The following is a 23,421-nucleotide window of genomic DNA, read 5'->3' as shown; positions in this document are numbered from 1 at the left end:
AGTGGGGTGAGAGGGAAGAGGCAAGGAGAGGCCTCGGGTAGGAGGGTGGAAAGGCTCCAAGTTCCCCTCTCGCCTGCGCCCATCCTTGCTCCCAGTCTTCCTTCATTCCTAAATATTTCAGGCACAAATAGAACAAATATCACACATAGCAAAAATGACTTTTTTTTTTTAATTTCAGTAGCTTGTGGGTGCTCCTGGGGTGTATGCAGAGGAATGGTGTCCTCAGCTCTGACGGCCATTTTTATGACCCTCAGGCTGTATGCAGGGGAACAGGCCAGGTGCCTGGTAGGCTGGGACAGGCGTTTACTCAGCTGCCACAGGCTGGGGGGTCTCCCGCCCACTCTCGGTGGACCCCTCCAGTCCATTCTGCTCTGACCCCGGCTCAGGGTTCTCCAGAGCGTGCCGGGTGTCGGCTTGCCACAGCTGCACCAGGTCCGTGGGGGTCTTTCCTGCCTGGGGGAACCAAGAGGAGATCTGGTCATTGTTGAGAAGTCTGTCCCAGAAAGGTGCTTCACCTATACCTGTGGCCTCCAGCTGGGAGCAACTGGCAATGTCTGGAGGCATCTTTAGTTATGACAACTTGGGGGTCGGGGGTACTTCTGGCATCTTGAGTAGAGGCCAGGGATGCTGCTCAAACATCCTATAATGCACAGGACTCCCTCCACAACAGAAAATTTCCATTTCAAAATGTGAGTAATGCCCAGGTTAAGTCCTCATTTACGCCTTCCCCTCATCTTCCTGATTTTCCCACCATCCCCTCAACCTTCCTCTTTTCTTTCATATAGCTAGCTTCTTTTTTTTTTTTTAATGAAGTATAGTTGATGTAAAATATTACATAAGTTACAGGTGTACAATATCGTGATTCACAATTTTAAAGGTTATACCCCACTTATAGTTATTATAAAATATTGGTTATATTCCCTTGTTGCAAATATATCCTTGTAGCTTATTTTATACATAATAGTTGGTACCTGTTAATCTCCTACCCCTATGTTGCACTGTGCCCCCTCCTGCCAGCCTTTCTTGAGTCATGATGCCCCCTTACTCAATTCTCCTCCCTTTTGTGATTGCTCTAGGTCCCAGAGAAGAGCTTGGACGAGGGGACATAGGATCCTAAAGAAACTAGGGGACCACAGGAGCCAATACAGGGTGCTAGGAATGATTGTACCAAGTTCTTAGGTTCCTTTCAGCTCTGTTTCTCCACAACTCTGGCCTCCCTGAGCCTGGACTTTAGGACCCCCTGTGTTCTATTCGGGGGGGCTTTGGGAAGTCCTCTTACCCTCCTGGCTGTTTTCTGCACTTAGATTTTCTGGATGTAGAAAAGCATAGAGAGTTGGGAAGCTGAGGGGGGCCCCAATCCCCAGGGGCCCGGAGAAGCCCTCCACTGTGACAGTGTCTCGAGAGCAGGCCGGCCAAGTCTTGCTCAGTTGTGTCTTTCCTCCAAGTGCCTGGGACAGGGCTTGGGAAACCAGTGCACCCTGTTTACTGAATCAGGGAGGGAGGGAACTTACCAGGTTCTTGCTCATCATGTCAGCCCCATGCAGGAGCAGCAGTTTGATGATTTTGTAGCGATTGAGCCTCACAGCGTCATGCAGGGCGCTGTCCCCTTCCTAGAACCAATGTGACACTCAGCATGGTCCACGGGAGCACGCAGGAGCCCTTGGGGCACAGGGAGCACTGGGGGCACAGGGAGCACTCAGGGACACAGGGAGCACTCGGGGCACCGGGAGCGCTCGGGGCACAGGAAGCGCTCAGGGGCACAGGGAGCGCTCGGGGGCACAGGGAGCCCGCAGGGCACAGGGAGCACTCGGGGCACCGGGAGCGCTCGGGGGCACAGGGAGTGCTGGGGGCACAGGGAGTGCTCGGGGCACAGGGAGCGCTCGGGGGCACAGGGGGCCCTCGGAGGGCACAGGGAACCCCTGCAGGGCTGGGCAGGAGGGAACCCAGACACTCACTCTGTCTTTGGCGTTGATGTCCAGGCCCAGGGATAGAAAATGTTCCACGATCTCCACCTGCCCCGTCCGGACTGCCACATGCAGGGGGGTGCTCAGCAGCTGGGTGGGAGGAAGTAGAACATGCTGGCTGAAGGGACCTGGGCTCTGGTGTGCCTCTGAGGGTGGAGGGGCTGTCAACTCCAGCCTTCTCCCAAGGAGGGGGAGGGAGCTCTGTAATTTCCCATCATCCTATCTGATGGTCTAACTCTAAGGCATTACCTGCCACCTCTTCTGGGATGCCTTCTATGATTCCCCTCTCACTCAGATGTGAACAACTGCTCCCTCCTCTGCCCTTTTAAACAATTATAATAGATGCCATTTATCAAGAGATGACTACGTGACATACACAGCAAAAGCTTACAAAACATCAGTCTTAGGTTAAATAAATAACTACGTGACATACATTTCCCCATCCAATACATATAAGAACTCTGCAAAGATGTTTCATAGATGAGCAACACAGGCTCAAAGGCCATCACTTGTTCAAGGTTACATACAAAGGATTGAGTGAATTCAAAACGGTGGATGGATAAGAAAGTGAACAGATGAATGAATCCGTGGCTGGCTGGCTGGCTGGCTGGCTGGGTGGATGGACAAACAGAAGGATAATGAATGACTGCAGGGGTGAACAAATCCTGCATCTTTTGCATGGTCCTAAAGTCACCAAGATAGTGGATTTCCTCTGCTCTTCCTGCTCCCATTCCCAGATGGTGGTCTCCAAGGATTTGCTGCTGATGGCAAGACCTATCCCCAGGCTCTAAGGCACCCCAGAAACCAAACTAGCTCACTAGCCACCTGCTTTCTGCTTTTCTGCCCTCTGCTTCCCTCCCCTCCACTCTGCCACCCCGACATCTGTGAGCATTATTGCCTCACCTTATCCCGCACATTGCTGTCTGCTCCTCGGCTCTGCAGGAGTCTCACCACCTCCAAGTGGCCCCCACGACAGGCCCAGTGCATGGCTGTGCAGTCCAGCTAGGAAGGAAGGATGGAGCCTCATTGCAGAGCTTCAGGGAAGAGCGTGCCCTCGGGGAAAGGACCCCAGCCAAGAGGGCAGGGAGATATCCAGGGGAAGGGTCCGGGGAAGGACAGTGACACTCCAGTGGCTGGGCAGCGGGTGGAGTAGAGCCGGAGAACCCTCGGCGGGTCCATTAGTCCAGGCCAGATTTACAGACAAGGCTTGGGGAGGAGGTGGTGCTCACACAAGTTCACACAACACACTAGCGGTGGGGCCTGGCCCCGAGGCAGTTTGTTTATGTCCCAGGTGGGAGGTCTGCAGGGACAGGGAGTCTATTAGTGCTGGACCTACCTCCTGCCCCTCACACAACACCTGCCCTCTTGCTCACCCGGTCCTGGAAATCCACAGTGGCCCCACTCTCCAGAAGCTTCTCAAGGATCTCCATGTGGCCCTCCAGGGAAGCTCGGTGCAGGGCAGTACGGCGAAACTGTCCCCAGAGAAACAGTCAGGGCCCCAGCCTGTCCTCATCATCCACCCAGGTTGAGACCAGGGCTTATCCCAGCCTGATTCTGACCCCTGTGCTGGGCCCCCATATGGTCCACATTCTGCCAGCTCCTTCATGCTCTGTGGGACCAGCCTTGGAGGCCTCCTATGCACTGGGGACCTTCTCACTGCCCCCCAAGCACACAAGCTGAACCAGGGCATGGTGCAGGTGGGATTCCAGCCCATTTCTCGTGGTCTTCAACTCTGTATTTGATTCCCTCCTCTTTTCCCCCTAAATATCCAGGTATGTATTACTCTGGAGGTGGTTCAAGCTGGAAAGCGTCTCCTTAGAGACTTGTGTGGGGAAGGGAAGGGAGCATCCCAAATCTTCTGAGGGGCCCCCTCTCAAAGGACACCGATGCCTGTTCTCAATTCACAAGGCGCAGCTCTAAGAGGAGCCTGGTACAGGTGCAGGGCCCGGAAAGAACATCACCTGATCGCAGGTGTCAGGGGAACCTCCATCCGCCAGGAACTTCTCGATGACCTTCATCTTCCCCTCCACCGCAGCTTTCAGGAATGTCTCCTCGTCCACAGGGCCCGTCTGGAGGGCGTGAATGCAGTCATGGGGGGGCCGCCCCGAGGTGATCCGCACCATCCTCCCCTCCACCGGCTCCCCTTTTCCACACAAGTGTCCTCCCTGGAACGCTTACGATCTCCTCCGGCTCTGGAGGTGGCTCCTGGGAGGCGGCCAGGGCTTCCCGTTTCTTCTGCTTGCGTATTTTGCGCAGCTGGATGAGGTTCTGGATGCCGCCCACGTCGATGATCTCCCTCCGCAGGTCTAGAGATGTCTTCCGCACGCGCTCTTGGCCCTGCGTGGGGATAGCCCGTCAACTCCACACTGGGGCACGGAGTGTGGGGCTTGGGGACCTCTGAGCTGAGCCGGAGGTGGAGGACAGGGAGCTCCTCTCAAGGAAGAAAGAATCCAGATCTAACTGCCGCCCAGGACTAGGTGAAGCCCAATGAAACTGACACAGATGCCTCAGATCGAGGGACCAGGCAGGCCTGAGGGGGCTGGCTGGGAGTTGCCCAGTTTCAAGGCTCCACATAGGCTGGGGGGTTGATGAGGAAATCTCAAGGGCAGTTCTTAGCCCAGGCCTCCAGAACCGGCTCCTGAATCTCATCTTTCCGTGCAATTCTCCGCCTCTCTCCCTCCCTCCACCCCTCTCTCTAGTCATAAAAATAATACAGAAACACGAAAGCCCTTCTCTCCCAGAGGTAACTTCTATCACAGCTCAGCTGATGCCCTTTCCGACAGGATCACCCTCCACGTTGTGGTCTGGAAACTGCTTTTCTGTGAGCAGCATGGAGATCTCTCCTATCAGCACACACAACCTCCCCGCATCCTATTACCACACGCCCTGTTGTATGGCAGCCTCATCACTGCCGCTTCCAAAGTGATCCCCTGGGATCCTGGACACCTGCAGATTCTGACTCAGCAGGTGTGCAGAGGAAGACTTTACCACCACCACCCCGCCCTTTTTCACTTCTAAGTTCTTTGGCTGGTGGAATAATTAAATTGATGTGAGACTGATTAATAGGAGAAACAAATTTAATTTCATGTGTATGGTAGTCCATAAAAATATGAGACTCGAAGAAGTGACTGAAGCAGGCAGCTTTTATACCTTTTAGGCGAGGAAACAATACATTCGTGAAGCACTGAAAAGACAAAGGCGTTTGGATTTGGAGGAGCTAATTAGTGAAGAAACAACAAGTTTTGTTTATACAGCCTTCTCAGCCCTGAATTCCTGATATTTGGTGATAAGGAAGCTCTCTACTTTCCTGATAGGAGAAGGGTAACTTCACATGGGAGATTTATCTCCTGCTTTCTGGGGAGCAAAGGAAGGTCAGTGTATTTCTTCTTGCACTGGCTTTTTCTCAAACGACTTTTTAAAATAATCAGAATACCAAAGTGATATATTTGGGGGTGGCATATTCCCCTTCCAAGTGTGGGGTGGGGCCAGGAGGCTGCATCGCTCACACCTCCCTGCGGTGCTGCGCTGCAGGTTCATGGACTATATTAGGAGGAGCAAGACTGTAACTGCCTGGCCTCTCTGCTGAGGGCAGACACTGGCTTCTCCGAGCACTTACCTTAACCTTTTGTAAGGACGGACTCTCAGGCCTATGGTGCTTCTCATCCTCCAACACCAGCATCTCCATGGGCAACTTCTGATGGGTGGTTCCTCGGAGTTTCTGGGGAACCAGGGAGAGGACAGGTTCTGGGATCTGCCTGCTGTGCCTAGGGGACCTGACAGCCTCCCCCACAACTAATTCAAGGACACCCCCAGAAGTCTTCCTCCTGTGTGACCTCACAGCCCTTCACCTGCTCCACTCCTGTCTGGTCCAGGAGAGGCCCAGGTCAGAGCTGCGCTCCTCACCTCAGAGCTGGGCTCCCCAACTCAGCCTCAACCCCAACTCCAGTTCACACACCTGCCTATTGACCGCCCTGGGTCTCCAGCAAAATAGGATTAAGGGCTAGCAGAATGCGTTTTCATGAAATTAAATATATTCAATATTATTATAATATTTATTTGGGGGTTAGGTTTAGGGACATTTAAAATTCACTTTGATAAAATAACTGTGATAAATGATGAGTATTTTTTAATGGGCTTATTTGACAATGTACAACTTTGGGAACTCTGTCAGCTACCCACTTCTTGCCCTCAGGTTTTACTGATCTGTGAAATCCTAGGGCATGGAAACTGTTGCTCTCAGGATATCTGAGGGGTAGGACCTGCAGCTCTCCAGCTCTCAGCTTGAAGTGAACTCTAAGTATTAACCTTGGGTGTGTGTTAGCTGCTCAGTCATGTCTGACTCTTCGTGACGCTGTGGACTGTAGCCTGCCAGGCTCCTCTGTCCGTGGGATTCTCCAGGCAAGAATACTGATTCCCTTCTCCAGGGAATCTTCCTGACCCAGGGATCGAACCCAAGTCTCCTGCATAGCAGGTGGATTCTTTACCATCTGAGCCACCAGGGAAGCCCCCAAGTATTAACCTTCTCATTGTAATAATACAGGGTGGAAACTCTGTCAAGGTCTCCTCCCCATTTGTAGCTCCTACTTGCCTGGACTACTTCCTGATCACCTCCTCCTCTGTTCTAAAGGAAAACACTCTTTATGAAGCGCGGGCCCCCTACCTCTGAAGTCCCCACCTTGCCAGGATATTCACTCAGGCTGGAGGGTGCTAAGTCCAGGTGGCAGCTGGGGAGGAATGACTCCCTCTTCCAGAGTTCTCAGCTGCCTTTTGCACTCCAAGGGTTATACTCTTCAAGGGTTATTTGAGGGCTGATTTTCCAGGGCTTTTTTCCCAGATGTTCTGTAGTCCACTGGCGCCTCCCTTCCATATGAAGTATACATGGTTTGAGGTCGCCCCAGGACTGGCCTCGCTTGAAACACTGCATCTTTACCAGGGGACGAGGGATTGCCTAGAGCTTCAGCTACTACTGCATGTGGGATCTTGGCCAGCCCCTGAAGCATCTAGAGGATGGGTTGGTCTTAATCATCTTGGCAACCCTAGCACCTGTGACAGAGGCTAGCACACAGTAGGTGCTCAGCAAGTTTTTGGAGAGTAAATGAATGAATGAGTTCATGGATGATGGCAGGCAGGCTCATCAGCTCTTCATACTCCAAGTCTTCAGTGATGACCTAGCCCAGTAAAGTCCCCATCGAAGAGCCCCAGTCCTTGGGCTGGTGTCCGAGGTCCTCCTTCCCCACCCACCCCAAGAAAGGGGTGCAGGCTGGACAGGAAGCTCTCCTCTAAGAATGCTGCTGGGCTGGGGCCTGGTGGGAACAACTGGGTCTCTACTGCTCACCCGTGCCTTACTCAGACTGCAGAGCCCCTCGCTTCGGATTTGCCTCTCTGGACTGGCATGCAGCAGGTGCTCAAGAAATGTTTCCTGAATTGGATGTTCGTCGATGAAACACAACACTACAAAACTCCCGCCTTACTTCATAGGTGGTTGCATAGATGAAATGAGAGCATGCCCGCCCACTTGCAGCACAGTGGGTGGCACGGAGGAGGCACTGGTGGCAAGGCTGGCTCTGTGGGCACGCACAGTCCTGACAGCTTTGCCGCTATATTTACTGGATGAATGAATGGATGAGGACTGCTCCCTGTCCTCTTGCTGAAGATCTCTGTGTCCAGTGGCAGCATTCCAGAAATGGTCCAGCAGCATGACTCACCTGCCTGGCCCTGGTGCTCATGCCCTTGGGGGAGTGAGAAATGGCATTCCTGGAGATCCAGGGATGCCCCGACTGGGACTCAGTGGGCTCAGTCCAAGCTCTTCTAAGACAAACCTGCCCTCCCTTCCCTAGGCCTCGTGTCTTCTTCCACCGGAGTCCTGACCCTCCCCTCTTCCTCACTCCCATTCACTTTTCCTTTTATGAATGAGGTCTATAGGAGATGCTGGAGACCCAGGTTCAATTCCTGGCTTGGGAAGATACCCTGGAGGAGGAAATGGCAACCCACTCCAGTATTCCTGCCTGGGAAATTCCATGGACAGAGGAGCCTGGTGGGCAACAGTCCATGGGGTCTCAAAGAAACAGACATGACTGAGCGGCTGAGTGCACACACACACACACACACACACAACCTCTAAACGAGTTTATCTCCTCCCTCCCATTCCTGGTAGGGCTAGTCTCTCCCCCTCCAAGTTTTTCTCAGGGCTGTCAGAGATGCCTTCCTAAAACAGGTCAGATGGCACCATTGTGCCTCACTCAACAACATGCAGTGGCTTCCCACTGCCATGGAGGATCTTTCATGTGGCCCTTGCCTGCTGGTTTGTGCCCTGCCTGCCTTCCCAGCCTCAGCCCCTACTGCCAGACTCCCTCCTGACGTCACATTTCCACACCTAGAAATTAGCACCTGCGGTTTCCTCAGCTTGGAATACCCTCCCCATCCTGATCACCACTCGCCATCCCTGAAGGCCTGACTCAGTGCCCTCCTGTCCGCAGAGAAGTCCTCAAGAGGGTCCGTGGTCAACGTGATCACCCACGTTCTGTGCTCCTTCATTCTGAGTCACACCTCTATTTCACCGTCTCCACTCTGCCAACAATTTCTGAGTTGACTGTGTGCCTGACAAATGTCAGCTAAAATGAACACAGGGTTGGTAAGGGAGAGGCAGGGGCTGACCTTACTGAGCCCCTCATTCCTCCCAGCATCAGCGCTTGGCAGAGAAACCCCAGGTCAAGTATTCGTTTCCATCAAATGAACAGTGGGACCAGCCCACACCTTCCTCCCTTGCTTCTTTATTCCACAGAAAATGCAACTGTCCAGAGCCTCTGTGCTCAGAAGCCTCCCCTGGTGTGGCTGATGGTCCTAGAAAACCCATGTTTCCTTTGCCAGCATCCCTTCCTCACTCTGCTCCCAGTCTTTATCCTTCTTCAGGGACCAAACACTGGAGTTTCTTTTGTCCCAGCCTCCCACCCAGCAGCTGGGGGATCTCGGGGCCCCGCACTCCCAGGCCACATCCTGGCTGTCCTGCTCTGTGTAGCTTAGCCCGTCTTCTCAAGGCCCAAGTGAGCAGACAGGGTCTCGGGGAACCCAGCTTGGCTCACCACTTGTCTCTCAAGATCTGGGGGCTAAAGCCTTCATTTCCCACTACCAACAACGCCCTCTCAGGAGCACCCTGGAATAGCACCAACTGGGCCCTTGAGGACACCTGTCTTCCTTCCTGCCAGGTATGGCAGCCGGGTTCTGCCTTCCCTTCACAGCAGAGCTGGGTGTCCCCAGAACCCCCTTGGCCCTCCACCTCAGCCCTACCTCATTCTCCTCCTCCTGTGCCAGCCGCTCCTCAATAAGCGCCGTGGCCCGCTGCACCTCCTCAGAGTCTGCCATGGTGCCGTTGCAACCCGCCTCGGCAGGCCCCAGGGGCTTTATATACCAGGGCCACCACCCCCGCCCTGCTAGGCGCTTTTGTCATGAGCTCACTGGCCCAATTCTCCACCTGCCTCCCCCACCTGTCACCTTCACCCCAGGCAGCCCCAGAGTGCAGGGGGAAGGATGGGACAGTTGCAACCCCGAGCCCCTGGCCTATTAGAGTTGGAAGGCCCAGTGCCTTGACAGTGGGGATTGCAGGAAGGAGCCTGCCTGGCGCCTGTCCTGAGTGCTCAGGCCCAGCTGGGCCTCAGCCAGGGCAGCCAGGCTGCTCCAAGGACCCCTGGCTGCTCTTAGCTCTGATGGCAGTGCCACCTGCTGGATGCCTAGAAATCCTGCCCAGCCAGTCCCAGTGTGGGGACCCAAATGTGGAAACCCAAGATAGGCCTACATTCCCAGGCTGTCTGAGAACAGGCTCGCTGGCTCTGGGGAGGCGCAGACAGCGTCTCCTCTGGGCTGCAGTGCTGGATGGGGTGTGGGGAGAAGGGGAGTTGCCTCCCTCTGCCTGTATCTCTCGCAGATCTTTGCGTCTCTGGCGTCCCAGAGCGCCCCCTAGTGAAGCATCGCTGCATTTGGCTGCAAGTCCATGCTATGCTTGTGTGCTCAGTTGCGTTCAACTCTTTCCGACCCCATGGACTGTAGCCCGCCAGGTTCCTTAGTCCAAGAAATCTTCGCAGCAAGAATACTGCAGAGGGTTGCCATATCCTTCTCCAAGGGATCGAACCCTCAACTTTCGTGTCTCCTGCATTGGTAGGCGGATTCTTCGCCACTGCGCCGCCTGGGAAACCCATGAGTCCCTGAGAAACCTCACCTGTCTGTCTGTCTCAGGGGACCTCTGGGGGACTTACAGAGTCTTGCTTCAAAAGAAGCCACCAAAAGGGCCAGAATGCAGGGCTAAGCCCTGCTGACAAGGACATCAGCTCTGGCTGATCATACTTCCCTCCCTGGTTTCCGTCAGGCTGCCCTGACTGGTGGTTATGCTCACTGAGAAAGAAAACTACTCCCAACTGGAGAAGGGCAGACCTGCTTCGCTGAGTTCCACACCTGGATCTGTGGGAGCAAGCCCTGGGTCACCACAACCCAGGTTTAACCTACCAGAGAACCAAAGACGCCACAGCCCTGTGCTTCCGCAATACTCACGTGGCTTGCCCTAAGCCAAACAACCTTATCTAAGATGCCCCTCTCTGCTTACCTGCACGCTCTCCCTTAAGGAAGCACAAGACCTGGCTCCTTCTGCCCTCTGCTTCTCTTGGTGGCAAGCCAACACAGGCTCATCATTGGAATGTTGTCAGAGATTTCACTGTCATGTCACCGAGGGTACTCTCTCCAGGACACTGCACATCCCCCAGTCCCAAGGGCCTGGCTCACGGACTGGAGAGGGAAGCCAGCACCCTTGAGCTGCAGGAGCAGAGCAGCAGGTTAACTAATGCTGCCTGAGGTGCCACCTTGGCTTTCAAAGTGAGTTCACGTCCGTTATCCCATTGAATCCTGCCAGCAACGGAGGGAGGGGGCAGGGCAGGTGGCACCACCTCCACTTGAAAGATAATCAAAGCGGGCTCGGAGGTTACGTGGGTTTTCCTGAGGACCCACGAGAACGCAGGCCTGAACACCAGCAGTTCGCGGCTTGCTTCGCCATACTCTCTGCGGTGCCCGGAGCTGCCTGGCAGGCTGCACACCCACCTGCTCCACCCCCCTGAACTGGCTCCAGGCTCCACAGAGCTGCGCAAGAACCTAGAGTCAACGCCAGGCAAGCAAGAAGGAAGGAGCAAAAGGCTTTATTGATAAATATGGAGATATGTCTATACACAGGGACCTGCCGTGGGGCCATGACCAGGCTGCAGACCCCCCACCGCCAGGGTCACAGCCAGGAGATGGCCCTGTGCAGACCCCGGCCACCACTGCCCAGCCACTGCCTCCTCTCTGCCAACTGTGCCAGGGGCTGGGAGAGGCAGAGGCCAGCCTCAGGCTCCTGACCCCTGGGGCTCACGCATGGTCTCCTCCCCTCCAGCGCACTGGCCCTGTGCCCAGGGCAGAGTCAGGGGAGGGAGACAGCAGCTGCTTCAGACCCTGAGCAGAAAACCGGAGTGAGCACAGCCATCAGCACCAGAGGACAGATCTGGGCTCCAGGGGCCTCCGGGCTGGCCCTCGTTGGCTCGAACCTGCCTCAGGAGACAGAGACCGAGTGGAGGGCCCTGGTTGCTTTTTCTCTGACCAAGTTGGCAAGGCTGGTGTGTGGCAGCACACTGGTTCCTGGGTGCTGTGCACTGGTGGCCCGTGGTGGCCCCGGGAAGCAGGGTCCTCTCAGGGCTTGCCCAGCAGCCGTACACAAGAGGTGCCCCTGAAGAACAGGACAGCTCTCAAAGGCAGCGGCAGGGTGGGGGGGCCTAGTGCTCCAGGCGGGAGGCCTCTCGGCCCTGCAGAGAGCTCCCTGGCCTCTCTGCCCAGGGGTCCATGGGCTCCTCAGTCCTGGGGCGGCGGGGGCTGGTTGATGATGACCTGGATGACAAAATCTTTCTGGATCTTGGTTTCCTGGAGCCGCGTGCGGTCTGTGAGCAGCTTTCCGGAGAAGAACCATCGCTGCCAGGATGGCTCGATGCCCTCCTGGGTGTGCAGCTGCCTCTTGAGCTGCCCCACCGTGTCGGGCAGGCTGGCACTGAGCCTCACGTCCTTGCCCGTGGAGAGGCGCACCTTCAGCGGGAACTCTCGCCGCACGCTGGGGGTGGGCTCAGGGGGCTCCAGGCTCTCCTCTTCGGTGTGCTCCAGAAGCAGGTTCACGGGTGGCGACAGGCAGTAGATGGGGAGTTGATAGCGATTGCCCAGCTCATCGTAGCATTCACAGAGGGTGCCTGTGGGAAAGGCAGGGTGGTCAGAGTTGGCTTGGGGACCCAGATATGGATTTACTTGTGTCCCCTCCATCATATTCATACACTGAAGCCCTAACCCTCAGCACCACTGTATTTGGAGGTAGGAGCCTATATGGGAGCAATTATGGTTAAGTGAGGTCATTTAGGTGGAGCCTTGATCCAGGGGGATTAGTGCCCTTGTAAGAAGAGTTACCAGAAAGCTCTCTCTCTCTCCTCCCACGATGAGGACTTAGTGAGCAGGTGGCATTTACAAGCCAGGAAGACACTTCTCACCAAAACCCAAATCAGCTGCCACTTTGATCTTGGGCTTCTCAGACAAAATTTCTGTTGTTTAGTGAGCCGCTCAGTCTGCAGTATTTTGCTATAGCAGACTGAGCAGACAAATATACCCGTCATGGTCCCCCCACAGTCCTCAAACCCACCCCACAGTCAGGTCTTCCTTATACAGATGGTGGGGGCCTGAGGTAGAGTCAGCAAGACCTGGGCTGACATTCTGGCTCCACCAGGTTCTGGCTCATTCAACCCTAGCAAACTACTCTTCATTTGTTCATTCAACAACCCCTTCCTGAGCATATGTGCTACGTGCCGGCATTATAAGGCTGATTGAAATAGTATAGGCCCTGCTCTTCATGACTCATACCTAGCGGGCTTCAATCTTCTTACTGGTACAGTGTATTGCACGTAGTAATATATTTCCTGTATCTTAAGCACCTACTACGTGCTGAGACTGGACTAAATGATGTTATCTGTATCTTGTTGAATCCTAACACCCATCCTATGAGGTAGGTATCCCCACTTTATAACTGATAAGTCACTTGGGCTTTAAATTCAAGAAGCTCAAGGTAACATAGTTAGGAAAGAGACACGGTTAAAACCCAGTTTCTGACTCTATAGTTTCCACTGTTATTCTCTGCTTTACACAGCCTCAGGGGCTGTTATGAACTTAAATGAAATGATGCAATAGAAGCTTCTAGCTCGGTGCCCAGCATATAATACTACTCAACAGAAGGTTGGTACCTGAGGTGTGCTAGGATCCCAAAGGGCCCCAAGTAATCTTTAACTTGCTCGCATCACACTGCCTGGAGGTGTGCTGTCTTTCCACACCCTCCCTAGGCAAGCAGGGACTGTGTTCTCATTTTCTTGGTGTCCCGCTCGTGGTCTATGCTCGTAACGGTTGCTTGAATGAACAAATGACTAGCCACGCTTGCCACCCACAGCCTGCATGGAAGCGCCTGACATGGGGCTGGCCACTGGCTCTCTCCCACCAACAGCCCCCTTGCTCTGGTGGAGATAGCCCCTGCCCCGCCCACTGACCATGGGGCAAGGTGATGCTGGCTCCATCCAGGATGGCCTGAGCCAGCTCGTGGTCGTTGGCCTCAGCCGCGTAGGCAGCAGCCTTGAGGGCATCCCAGATCTCCTTGCGGCCCTCGAAGGCGGGCGCCGTGTCCCAGAACTCATCCCTCTTGCTCCGCAGCTGGCCATCAGTCATCGGGTAGTCGCTCTTCCACTTCAGCCGCTCCTTCTTCAGGGGCTCGTTGCGTCCTGGGCAGGACAGAAGGGAGAAGCTCTGCGTGTGTAAAAGCCAGGACTGCGGTCCGCCCTCTCCCAGCCCAGCCTCCCCAGCCCAGCCTCCCCAGCCCTCACTGCTGTGGTTCCTGAGCATTTGGGTCTCTGGGCCCCTTCCTGGACTCAGGGAAGAATCTGGAAACTGCACAAACCCCACCTGGGGGTGAAAACCCCTTTTGTCAGCAAAGCATATACTGCCTTTATTGCTGCTGGTTAAGTCTTAATTTTATTCTCTTTCTTTGATTATAAAATTGCACGTGTTCAGTATTTTAAAAATCTGGAAAAAATGTAGTTGTGTCAAAAAACAAAAAAACAACTGTGACCATTTTCGGACCCAGCTTGTGCCAGATCACAGGCTAGGCATTTTAGACTCAAAACAACCCAACAGATGGGGAAAGTAAGACCCAGAGAGCTTGCTGTCATTGGTCTAAAGCCCCACAGGTACCAGTTTAATGCCAGGTTTTCTGAATCAGAAGGTCACTCTCTGACCACGGTCTGTACCGTGCTGCCATTGGAGAAAACTTACTCAAGAATCCCACCATTTAGAAGTGACCATTGCTGGGGCTTCCCTGGTGGCTCACCAGTAAAGAACCTGCCTGCCAATGCAGGGGACATGGGTTCAGTTCCTGATCCAAGAAGATCCCACATGCTGTGGAGCAACTAAGCCAACAGGCTACAACTAATGAGCCTCTGTTCTAGAGGGTAGGAGCTGCGACCACGGAAGCCTAAGCGCCCGCAGGCTCTGCAGTGGGCAAGCCTGACCGCCACAACTAAAGAGGGCTTCCCCTGCTCGCCGCAACTACAGAAAGCCCACACAGCAACGAAGACCCAGCACAGCCAGAGATAAATAAATATGATTTTTTTAAAAAAGAAGCAACCACTGCTGACACTTAGACATGTTTCCTTTCAGCTCCCTTTCCTCACCTTTCTCAGTAGAGCTGGAGTTCTAAATAGAGTTTTAAAAACAAAAAACAATTTATGCTAAAAATAATCCTTGTTATAGAAAAGGATTTAACTGTTTTTGTGCCAATACACAACCTGCTGTTTATTTCACACTTATATTACTGTCCATGTATATTCCCATGACTAAAAATAATAAACATTTATACTGTCTTGTTACTAATATTCCACCATAAAGTTACAAAGAAGTTTTCTGAATGGTAACCAACCAACCAAAACACCCCTGCAGCACTGGAAGAAGAAAACAATTCTGTGAAATGTCACGATTCTTGTTACCCAGCCCCAAGTGACCCCCAAGACAACTCCGGACCTAGGTCAAGACTTGAGGGCAGAAGCATCTCTCAAAGGCTTTAGGAAGCTCAGTCATCTCAAAGCTGAAGGCAGAATGAGCCACACGGGTGAGGTCGAAAGCACTCGGCTCCTGTTACAACTCAGATCCTAGGAAAGATGGGGAACTAAAGCTGGGGCAGGACCCCTGGGCTGGAGCAGAAGAGGGGTTCCTCAGGGGAAGAGGAAGACATTCACTGTCTACCAACTGTGTGAAAGAAAACTTGTGGAAGCACTTTACCTACATACATCATCCGGTTTCACCCTTCCAATGGCTTTAGGTGGTAGGTATTATTATTGCTATTTCACAGATAGTGGGCCAGGCAGAGAGACCGAATGACTTGGCCTGCAGTCACAAAGCAAGTGACGACAGAGTGTAGGTCCCACCGCAGGTCACACTGAATCCACGCACGGCCCTCCTGTGGGCGTGCCACTCCCCGTGCAGACAGAAAACTCTAATGCCAGACGTCTAATCTGAAGTGTTCCTGGTTTAGCACAAGGAAATGCAAATCCTCTTTGTAGGCAAACAACTTCAAACCAGGCCTCAAAGAATTCCCGAGATGAAGTTCCAAGAAAAATAAATAATAAGGTCATAGTTTTTTGTTTTTTTTAAATCACAGCGTACAAAGAAACAAGGCAGTGTGAGCCCGAGCCAGCAAAAACAACAGGCAAGAGAACCAGACGCACAAAGCCCCCAGATACGGCTCTTATCAAACACAAGGGACGAAATACCAAGTTTAAGAAATGAGAGCCGTAAAAATGTGAACAGGGCATGGGAAAAACACCCGCATAACTATCACCAGAAGTACTCTGTGAGAGCAGCAGAGGGGAAACACTGGAGATTTTTCTTTACAATGGGCTGTTGATAGACAGTGTGGGGACTACAGGTTCTCCATATAGAAAAACATGAAACAGGATCCCTACCTCACACCAGCCGCAAAAATCAAAGCCCAGGTGGATCAAAGGCTTAAGTACGAACGCCAGAAAGGAGGCAGAAAGAAAAAGAGGATGACAGAATTGCTTATGTGTTTTGTTGTGGGGTTTTGGCCTGGAGGTGTTTCTGCCTGGATCAATCAAATCCCCCTGCTTCATGATTACTGAGTCCTTTTCTCTTTGGTCGTTTAGCACTGGTGTCTCCCTAACAAGAGCTTTGATCCCTCCAGATTCACAGGCTTTATGCAGCGATACCCTTGGGACCTCCCGCATATGGCGCTTCTGCCCCTCCACCCAAGGACCCAGATGTCAGGACCTTTTAACTTCTTGAGTGCATTTCTATAGTTTTTCCGTCTCCTTCCTCTTTGCCAGAAGTCACTTCTTCCTGGTCTCTATCTAAGTGCTCCTCCTTCTGGGTAGAGGTCAGGCCCAGCTAATGGGCCACTCCTAATCTGCTGAGGGTTGAGAAAGCTTTGTCAGCACTGTCGAAATTGAGAGCATCTGGGTCTAAGAAAGAGGTTTCCTAAAGAAGACAGAGACTAGGCTTTGTCTGGGACATCTGTTGTTCCTGCTCAGATCCTCTACCCCCTGCCACCCTTACTTACACGGTCAGGTTTTGATTTTGTTCCTGACAATTGAGGTTATGACCTCAGCATATCTGAAGTGTAACTGCGTATGCATTCATCTCACTCTAATATAAACACAGCCCCATGGTGTCACCTTCCAAAGCTGTCACCCGAGGAGGCCCCACGTGCCTGGAGGAGGCTTTGCTTGCACACCTGGCCCTCAGAGTCCCCTCCCCTCCATGCAGAGAACAGCATGCTTTCCTGTCTGTGCTGTCAGAGACACACTTCTCATCCCAGGATGGACACGACACCCGTGAGCCTCCCCAGGTATTAACTGCATCTGCATCACCCAAGACACAAAGGCTTAAAAGTTCCTCACCCTGCACGCTGGTCCTTTTAGACTGAAAATACTAGAAAATATTAGAATAGGGGGGCGGTGGTAGGAAGGGGGAGGGTTGAAAGGGCAGCAGGAGCCCAGCCTTCTCAGTCGGCACTGCACCTTTTCACCAGCAGGGGGCAGTCACAGCGCCTCTGGGCCAGGGGCTGGCTCCCTTTGCAGTGAATCAAACACAGCAACAAAGTACCCAGGAAAAGTTCTCCAGGTCCAAGGGAAGCAGGTGTAAGAGACGTGACAAAAATGTCTGGATCCCTAAACACCAATGCTTACAATGTTAGACGAGATACAGACAAAACAGAAAAGAAAGCTTTTACTCTAAACATAGAAGCAAACTGATGATTAGTATTTTAAATTTCATTTCCCTAATGTCTTATCACTAAAAATACTGGGCAATGGAAAGGTTATGAACACTTTTATATGTGGTACAAATTGATACAAACTTCCTGGAGGGCATTTGCTATGTTTCAAAAGAACTTAAAAGTGTGCTTCCCTTTGGCTCAGTGATCTGGTTTCTAAAGTGAAAGTGGCTCAGTCGTGTCCGACTCTTTGCGACCATGTGGGCTATACAGTCCATGGAATTCTTTAGGCCAGAATACTGGAGTGGGTAGCCTTTCCCTTCTCTCCAGGGGATATTCCCAGCCCAGGGATTGAACCCAGGTCTCCCGCACTGCAGGAGGATTCTTTACCAGCTGAGCCGCAAGGGAAGCCCAAGAATACTGGAGTGGGTAGTCTATCCCTTCTCCAGTGGATCTTCTGGACCCAGGAATCGAACTGGGGTCTCCTGCTTTGTAGGTGAATTCTTTACCAACTGAGCTACCAAGGAAGTCCTTAGTGTCTAAGAAAATATTCAAAGAAAATAATCACAAGTGTGTGGTAGAAATTCATCTACAAAGCTGTTTAGCTCAGACTGGTTTTCTAGAAATAAACTCAGTGCACAGGAGAGAGGCCACATCATTTCTGTGCGTCCCTGGCAGCCACTCTATGATGGGGCAGAAGGAGGCTAAGCAGTGTGGGCAAAGGTCCTTGATACGGCGAGACGCAGGTTAGGGAACAGCAAGTGCTCTGTGCTCCAGCTTTTATTTCTAAAAATATATGTAAAATTACATATATATATTTAAAAGACTGGAAGGACTTATACAAAAATGTTTGGTTCTATCTGATTGGTGGTTACCAATTTTTTTCTTTTTTTTTTTGCTTCTATTTTCCAAGTTTCCAACAATAAGCATTAATACTTTAGTAATAAGATTAATGAAAATTGTTAACAATGAAAGCTGTTAACAAGGATAAGGGGTACATAAAGTTCCGAGGAGAAGCCACAGAAAAGTAGGAAGAGTCTGGGATGCCAAGGGGTAGGGTTTGAGAGTGGTGGAGAACTGGAGAACCCAATGGACCATGGCCTCTAGGATTTCAGTTCCTGGCAGCTCTGGGTGACTCTGTTCAGGGCCAGGCAGGCTTTGCTGGTTTCAGCAGCAGCAGCAGCAGCAGCATCTAGAGGCCTCTACTTATGTCTCCACCTCTCCTAGTTAAGCTCCAGGTCAAAGACAGAGTAACAGAAATGGTCCTTATCCCCCATGAAGTTGACAAAAGAGAGATTAAAAAACATCACAAAGCAAAAGATCAAGGTACCTGCTTGTCTGGGGAGGGACAAAATGCCCATGATAATGCTGGGTTTCTGTGATTGTGGTGGGCAGGGAACTGAGAAGAGAATTGTAAGTTTCTCAGTAGAGGCAAAAGCTGGGGTCTTGCAGGGTTGCCTGAAACACCACCGGTGTCAGGACCAGGGCTGGAGGGTAAGGCTGGGGTACACACTCAAATCCGATTGATGAACCCCACACTGAACACAGCAAAACAGAAGTGGAGCTGGCATGCTCATCTACACCCTAACATCAGCAAGTTCAACAGATTGCCTCCAGAGTCGCTGCTGAGAGCAGATTCAGAAGGTAAAGAAAGAAGAAAACAGAGGGCACGATGTCTGGGTCAGGGGAGGATAATGATGGTGGACGCTGTGGTCTGGCCAGATAATGAACGGTGTCTGGTGATATATCACCCCCAGGGGAGGGTACTGAAAGGAGAGTGGGAGAGAGAACATTAAAGGTCCTTTACAATTTGCATAGAGCTGGAGTGCCTCTCGGATAAGGCTGTGGCACCCTACTCCAGTACTCTTGCCTGGAAAGTCCCATGGGTGGAGGAGCCTGGTAGGCTGCAGTCCATGGGGTTGCGAAGAGCCGGACACAACTTTCACTTTTTACTTTCATGCATTGGAGAGGGAAATGGCAACTCACTCCAGTGCTCTTGCCTGAAGAATCCCAGGGACGGGGGAGCCTGGTGGGCTGCTGTCTATGGGGTCACACAGAGTCGGACACGACTGAAGTGACTTAGCAGCAGCAGGAGTTACCTCTATGAGCGTGTGTGCATGCATGTGTGTATGTGTGTGTGTGTGAGATTCACACTGCTTAATTCAGAATAACTACACAAGAGGGGGTTCTCAAGAACCCATGGAAGGACAGTGGGGCTGCTTCCTGGCTGCTTCCCTCTGAGCCATCGTGGCCCAGGTTCTCAGCAAGGGTCTGCTGAGTTGAAAATGGAACTGACTAACGCACAGTGAACGGGGTGGGAGGGCAGTGGAGGAATCATAGCTGAGATCAGCAGAGGGCAGCTGGGGGAACTGGGAGAAAGGCCTGCTGTGAGGGAAAAGTCAGGCAGTCCCTTCACTCGTTCATCTCAGACTCCAAGAGATCCTTATTGTGGCTTCGGGGACTGGCACACCTGAGCCACTTGGGAGTGATACCAAGTCTGAGACCAGCCAAGGGAACCAGAGATTTCCCAAGACAGTCAGTCCACCCAAGCCGGGAAACAGCCCTATTTATACCTATGGCAATCTCCGAGCTCTATTTCCACACTCGTTTACCAAGCTCCAGCTCCAGGTCCCTGCTCCAAGGCTGGGGCCAGCAGTGTTTTCTCCAGAGGCACTGATTATGTGACAAGCCTGGGCGTGCTTGGGCTGGTGGGAGAGATGAGGCTCCAGGCAGAAGGAGAAGGGACAAGGGCCTCCCCATTCCAATGGCCTGGGCTGCAATGGCCCTCTGACCAGGATGCAGACTCAAGTCTCTCCTCCCTTCCTATTCCACCCTGGCAGGCAGAGCAGGGCTGCAGGGGGCTGTAGAGACGTGGCTGAAGTGCCGCACCTGGCAGAGGGGATAAGAGGCCCAAAAGAACAGCGAGCCCAGAAAAGGATCAGCCTGGCCAAGGAGGGTGCAGGCAGGGGAAGTGCAGGTAATCCCTTCAGGAAGCACGGTATTTATAGTCAGCCTTAACCCAGGATGACCCTCAGAGCCTGGGTAACCTTCGAAAGGAAAGTGCTGGCCCAGCTTCGCTCAGCTGGGGCCTCCCCACGTGGCCTCTTTACAGCCTGGGCCCATCTTCCCATTCATTCCCTCAGGCCCAGCTCCAGGCTTCAGGGAGGGAACAGGATGGGGCCAGGTGCTATGTGACAGCCCAGGTTTCCTAAACGGCAACCCTTCCTAGGACACGTCTAGTCTCAGGGGTCCTGGGCAGGATTGAAGGACTCAAGGCTCCTCTGGGAGCCCTGAACTCAGCTCTGTGATGGCACCCTGCCTGGGGAACTGCAGTTCCCTGAGGTGGTCCAGTCTTCCCCCATGAGGCTGGGACCACCTCAAGTTCATCACTGGGATCCTGGGGGCAGGCACACTAGCAGGTCTCAGCCACTGTTTGCCCAATGAGCGAGTGAATGAAGTGAAAGAGCTGTTGAGGAAAAACGGGAGGAACTGGGGAGGCAGAGGCCAGATCAGAGATGGGGGAGCAGAAGGAATCTGCTGGAAGAAATCCCAGGAAGGGAGAGAGGTGAAAGACAGGGGGTGGCAGGCCAGGAGGGACAAAAACAGTTCCTGAGGTGTACGGTGAGAAAACCCACTGGAGGACGGGGGCCTGGATGTCAGAAACCATGCCCAGTGAGGGCCTGGAACCTTCGTGGCAACGGGAGAGACCAAAGTGCAACCAAGGAAAATACACTTACCCGGAGGCCCCCTGCTTGGGTGTGGACAAGGGGGCACACAGAACCGTGGAGACAGTGTGTGCTTTCACTGCGCTGGCCCACAGCACACACATTTACTGGGTCGTGCTCAGGGGAGCAGGCCCTGCATCCGCTCTCCGCTCTGTGCCCCCAGCCCCAGGGCCCCTGGCAGCAGGGCCAGGCAAGGCAGAAAGAACCATCCCATGTTGGGCTGGGATCAACTCTCACCCTGACCTGAGCTGACTTCCCCCAGCTGCCCCCCATCCCATTTCCCGAGGGAAAAATGGGCCTTTCTGAGCTCTACAAACAGAACCCCCAAGTCCCAAGGGCCTACTCTGGGATTCAGGCTGCCATACAACCAACAGCTCCTTTTCTGGGGCTGGCTGGGGAAGAATGATGTATTTCATAAGCAGAGTTAGCACACCAGGTGTTTCAGAAATGAGAGTAGTTCTGCTTGTTTTAAGCTCATATGAATTAAAAAAGAAAAAACCGAAACCTCAAAACCCAGCCTGTTCCTTTCTTAGAGTTAATATATTCCCATCCTCATCACGTGCTGATTTTTACTCCCAGGTGTCACAAAGTCCTGGCCTGAATGTGAACAGTCCCAGGATTACTGGCTCTAGGAGGAACCTAATTACAGATGATTGTGAGTTATCAGACACTTTAGCAAAGACTCCCTCCCCAACCTGGCTACTCACGTATGCATGGGGCTTCAGAGATGGACGGTGTGGGGGTGGGGGCAGCCTTGGTTACTGACCACCTGTGTGAGTGCAGAGACCCACCTCATCACTCTAAGCCTTAGTGCTCCCAACTGTGAAGACGACGTAACTGCCACCTCATGGGATTGCTCTAAGGATTACAAAGACCACTCTGCCTGGTACTTAGTAAAAGACAGTAACTATTGTAACTAGTAATCAAGCCAAGTCAGTAATGCTCATTTCCTTTATGCAATGAACAGAATGAAATGTTATCATCTCTTTTTTTTCTTTTTTTCTATAAAGTTACTGTGATTTTGAAAAGTTTGAAAACCCCTGCTCTGGGAAACTCCTGGTGTCTATCTCATCCTGTGCAGGAGGATGCAGGGGGGTAAATGAGGTTAAGTTTGACAGGGACAAAGAGAGGGTTTGATGGATGCTCGCTTCCCTGTGGGGCTGCACAGCATAGGGTCAGCACTTTTCCTGGGGCAGAAGAGTGAGGATGGCGGCCAATAAATAAAACAGGAACTCCCCAGAGGTTGCTGGAAAGGTCTCCAGTGTCTGGCCAGCTCCCCTTGCTACCTCAGGGCTCTAGAGAGGAGAGACAGGTCACCTCTGCCACTGCTTTCCACAGCCCCGCAGTCAGGGAGGGAGGGTCCCTGCAGCGAGGATCCACACCAGCACCAGCTTGGCAGCCGGGTGCCCAGAGGGCTGACTTCTGACACCCAAGACTTGGTCGCCCTGGATGTCAACTGCCACCGGTGCTTCACTCACACCTGCGCCACTCCATCAGGCCAGGTCCCCCTGAGCCTGGCAGAATCCTGAAGCCAGGAGTGACCTTAAAGTCATTTACCCAAGACTCTTCATTCTACAGGTGAGGATGAAGCTCTGGGGGTCATGTGACCTGTTCCAGACCCCCACAGCCTTTGCCTGTGTGCATGTCAGGGTAGGGGGTTCGAGGGGTAGGTAAACTGTTTCTAGCAAACCACTCCACTGCCAGCGAAAGCTGAATTATAACTACAACATGAAGACATCGAGAGTGTGATCCAAAGATAATGAATACTCTGATAGGAAAAGCAGCGAGCAGAACACCCTTCAGGAACAAGAGTGGAGGAGCTAAGAGGCGGTCTGACCTTTCCTGTCCTCACCAGGAAAGAAAGGCCTCTAAGAGCTGGGCCCTCCCAGGACACCAGGGCCTGACCAGGCATCCACATCTCCTCCAGGCTTGACAGAAACATAGACTTGGGCACTACCCCAAGTCTGCGTGGTGGGTTTGGGGCTCAGTGATGCAGACTAGGGGCAATTCAGACTCTGCGGGCACTTCCGGACACACTCACTGCCAGGAGGAAACCTATTCCAGTGTCAAATGGATCAAGTGGTCAGAAAGCTAAGTGTTATAGTCACCCTTCACTGAGCACCGACTAAGGAAAGACAGGAGGACAGAGAGACACAGAGTGGAGGTCAAGATTCTGGACCAGAGAGACTGGGGTTGAAACATCAGCCCTGACATAAATCAGTGGCATGACCTTGGGTAAACGCCTTAAACTTTCTAGCCTCCCCTTTTGGAAGGCCGGGAGTTAATTACAGCCCACTTCTTAGGGAGGTTGGAAGGGCTGAAAATATATACATATACATTCATTAGCTAATAGGCTCAAGAAGATTATACATAGTAAATCAACTGACCTAAGCCCCCACACCCGAGGTGCAATATTCCTAGGACC

The 23,421-nt window shown here is 52.6% G+C and overlaps 2 protein-coding genes across 2 annotated transcripts in view; both read right to left on the bottom strand.

The window, feature by feature from the left end:
• Positions 1-155: 155 nt before the first annotated feature.
• On the bottom strand, positions 156-9,394 carry ANKRD2 (ankyrin repeat domain 2). Its single transcript, XM_052660689.1, has 9 exons — positions 9,249-9,394; positions 5,581-5,682; positions 4,143-4,301; positions 3,926-4,033; positions 3,338-3,436; positions 2,868-2,966; positions 1,956-2,054; positions 1,512-1,610; positions 156-453 (listed from the first exon to the last, which is right to left on the bottom strand). The coding sequence occupies exons 1-9, from the start codon at positions 9,321-9,323 to the stop codon at positions 304-306; spliced, it is 990 nt and encodes a 329-aa protein (XP_052516649.1). The 5' UTR covers positions 9,324-9,394; the 3' UTR covers positions 156-303.
• A 1,763-nt stretch (positions 9,395-11,157) lies between these two features.
• Positions 11,158-23,421, bottom strand: part of UBTD1 (ubiquitin domain containing 1) — a 50,984-nt gene continuing 38,720 nt past the window's right edge. The window contains exons 2-3 of the mRNA XM_052660919.1: positions 13,541-13,768; positions 11,158-12,208 (exon numbers count right to left, since the gene is read on the bottom strand). Coding sequence (XP_052516879.1) covers positions 11,823-12,208; positions 13,541-13,768 — 614 coding nt within the window. The 3' untranslated portion in view covers positions 11,158-11,822. The remainder of the gene's footprint in view (positions 12,209-13,540; positions 13,769-23,421) is intronic.

This window comes from Budorcas taxicolor, chromosome 23 (assembly GCF_023091745.1).
Source record: "Budorcas taxicolor isolate Tak-1 chromosome 23, Takin1.1, whole genome shotgun sequence".
NCBI lineage: Eukaryota > Metazoa > Chordata > Mammalia > Artiodactyla > Bovidae > Budorcas > Budorcas taxicolor.
This window is presented reverse-complemented; position numbering and strand designations above follow the sequence as displayed.

Bases quoted from the DNA above. Each gene is read 5' to 3' on its own strand.
- ANKRD2 (XM_052660689.1), bottom strand. From the start codon at position 9,323: ATGGCAGACTCTGAGGAGGTGCAGCGGGCCACGGCGCTTATTGAGGAG. The intron at 4,302-5,580 runs GTAAGTGCTCGG...ATCCCCACGCAG, and splicing joins CGTCCTTACAAAAGGTTAAG to GGCCAAGAGCGCGTGCGGAA. The intron at 2,055-2,867 runs GTGAGGCAATAA...CCTCCCACCCAG, and splicing joins ACAGCAATGTGCGGGATAAG to CTGCTGAGCACCCCCCTGCA.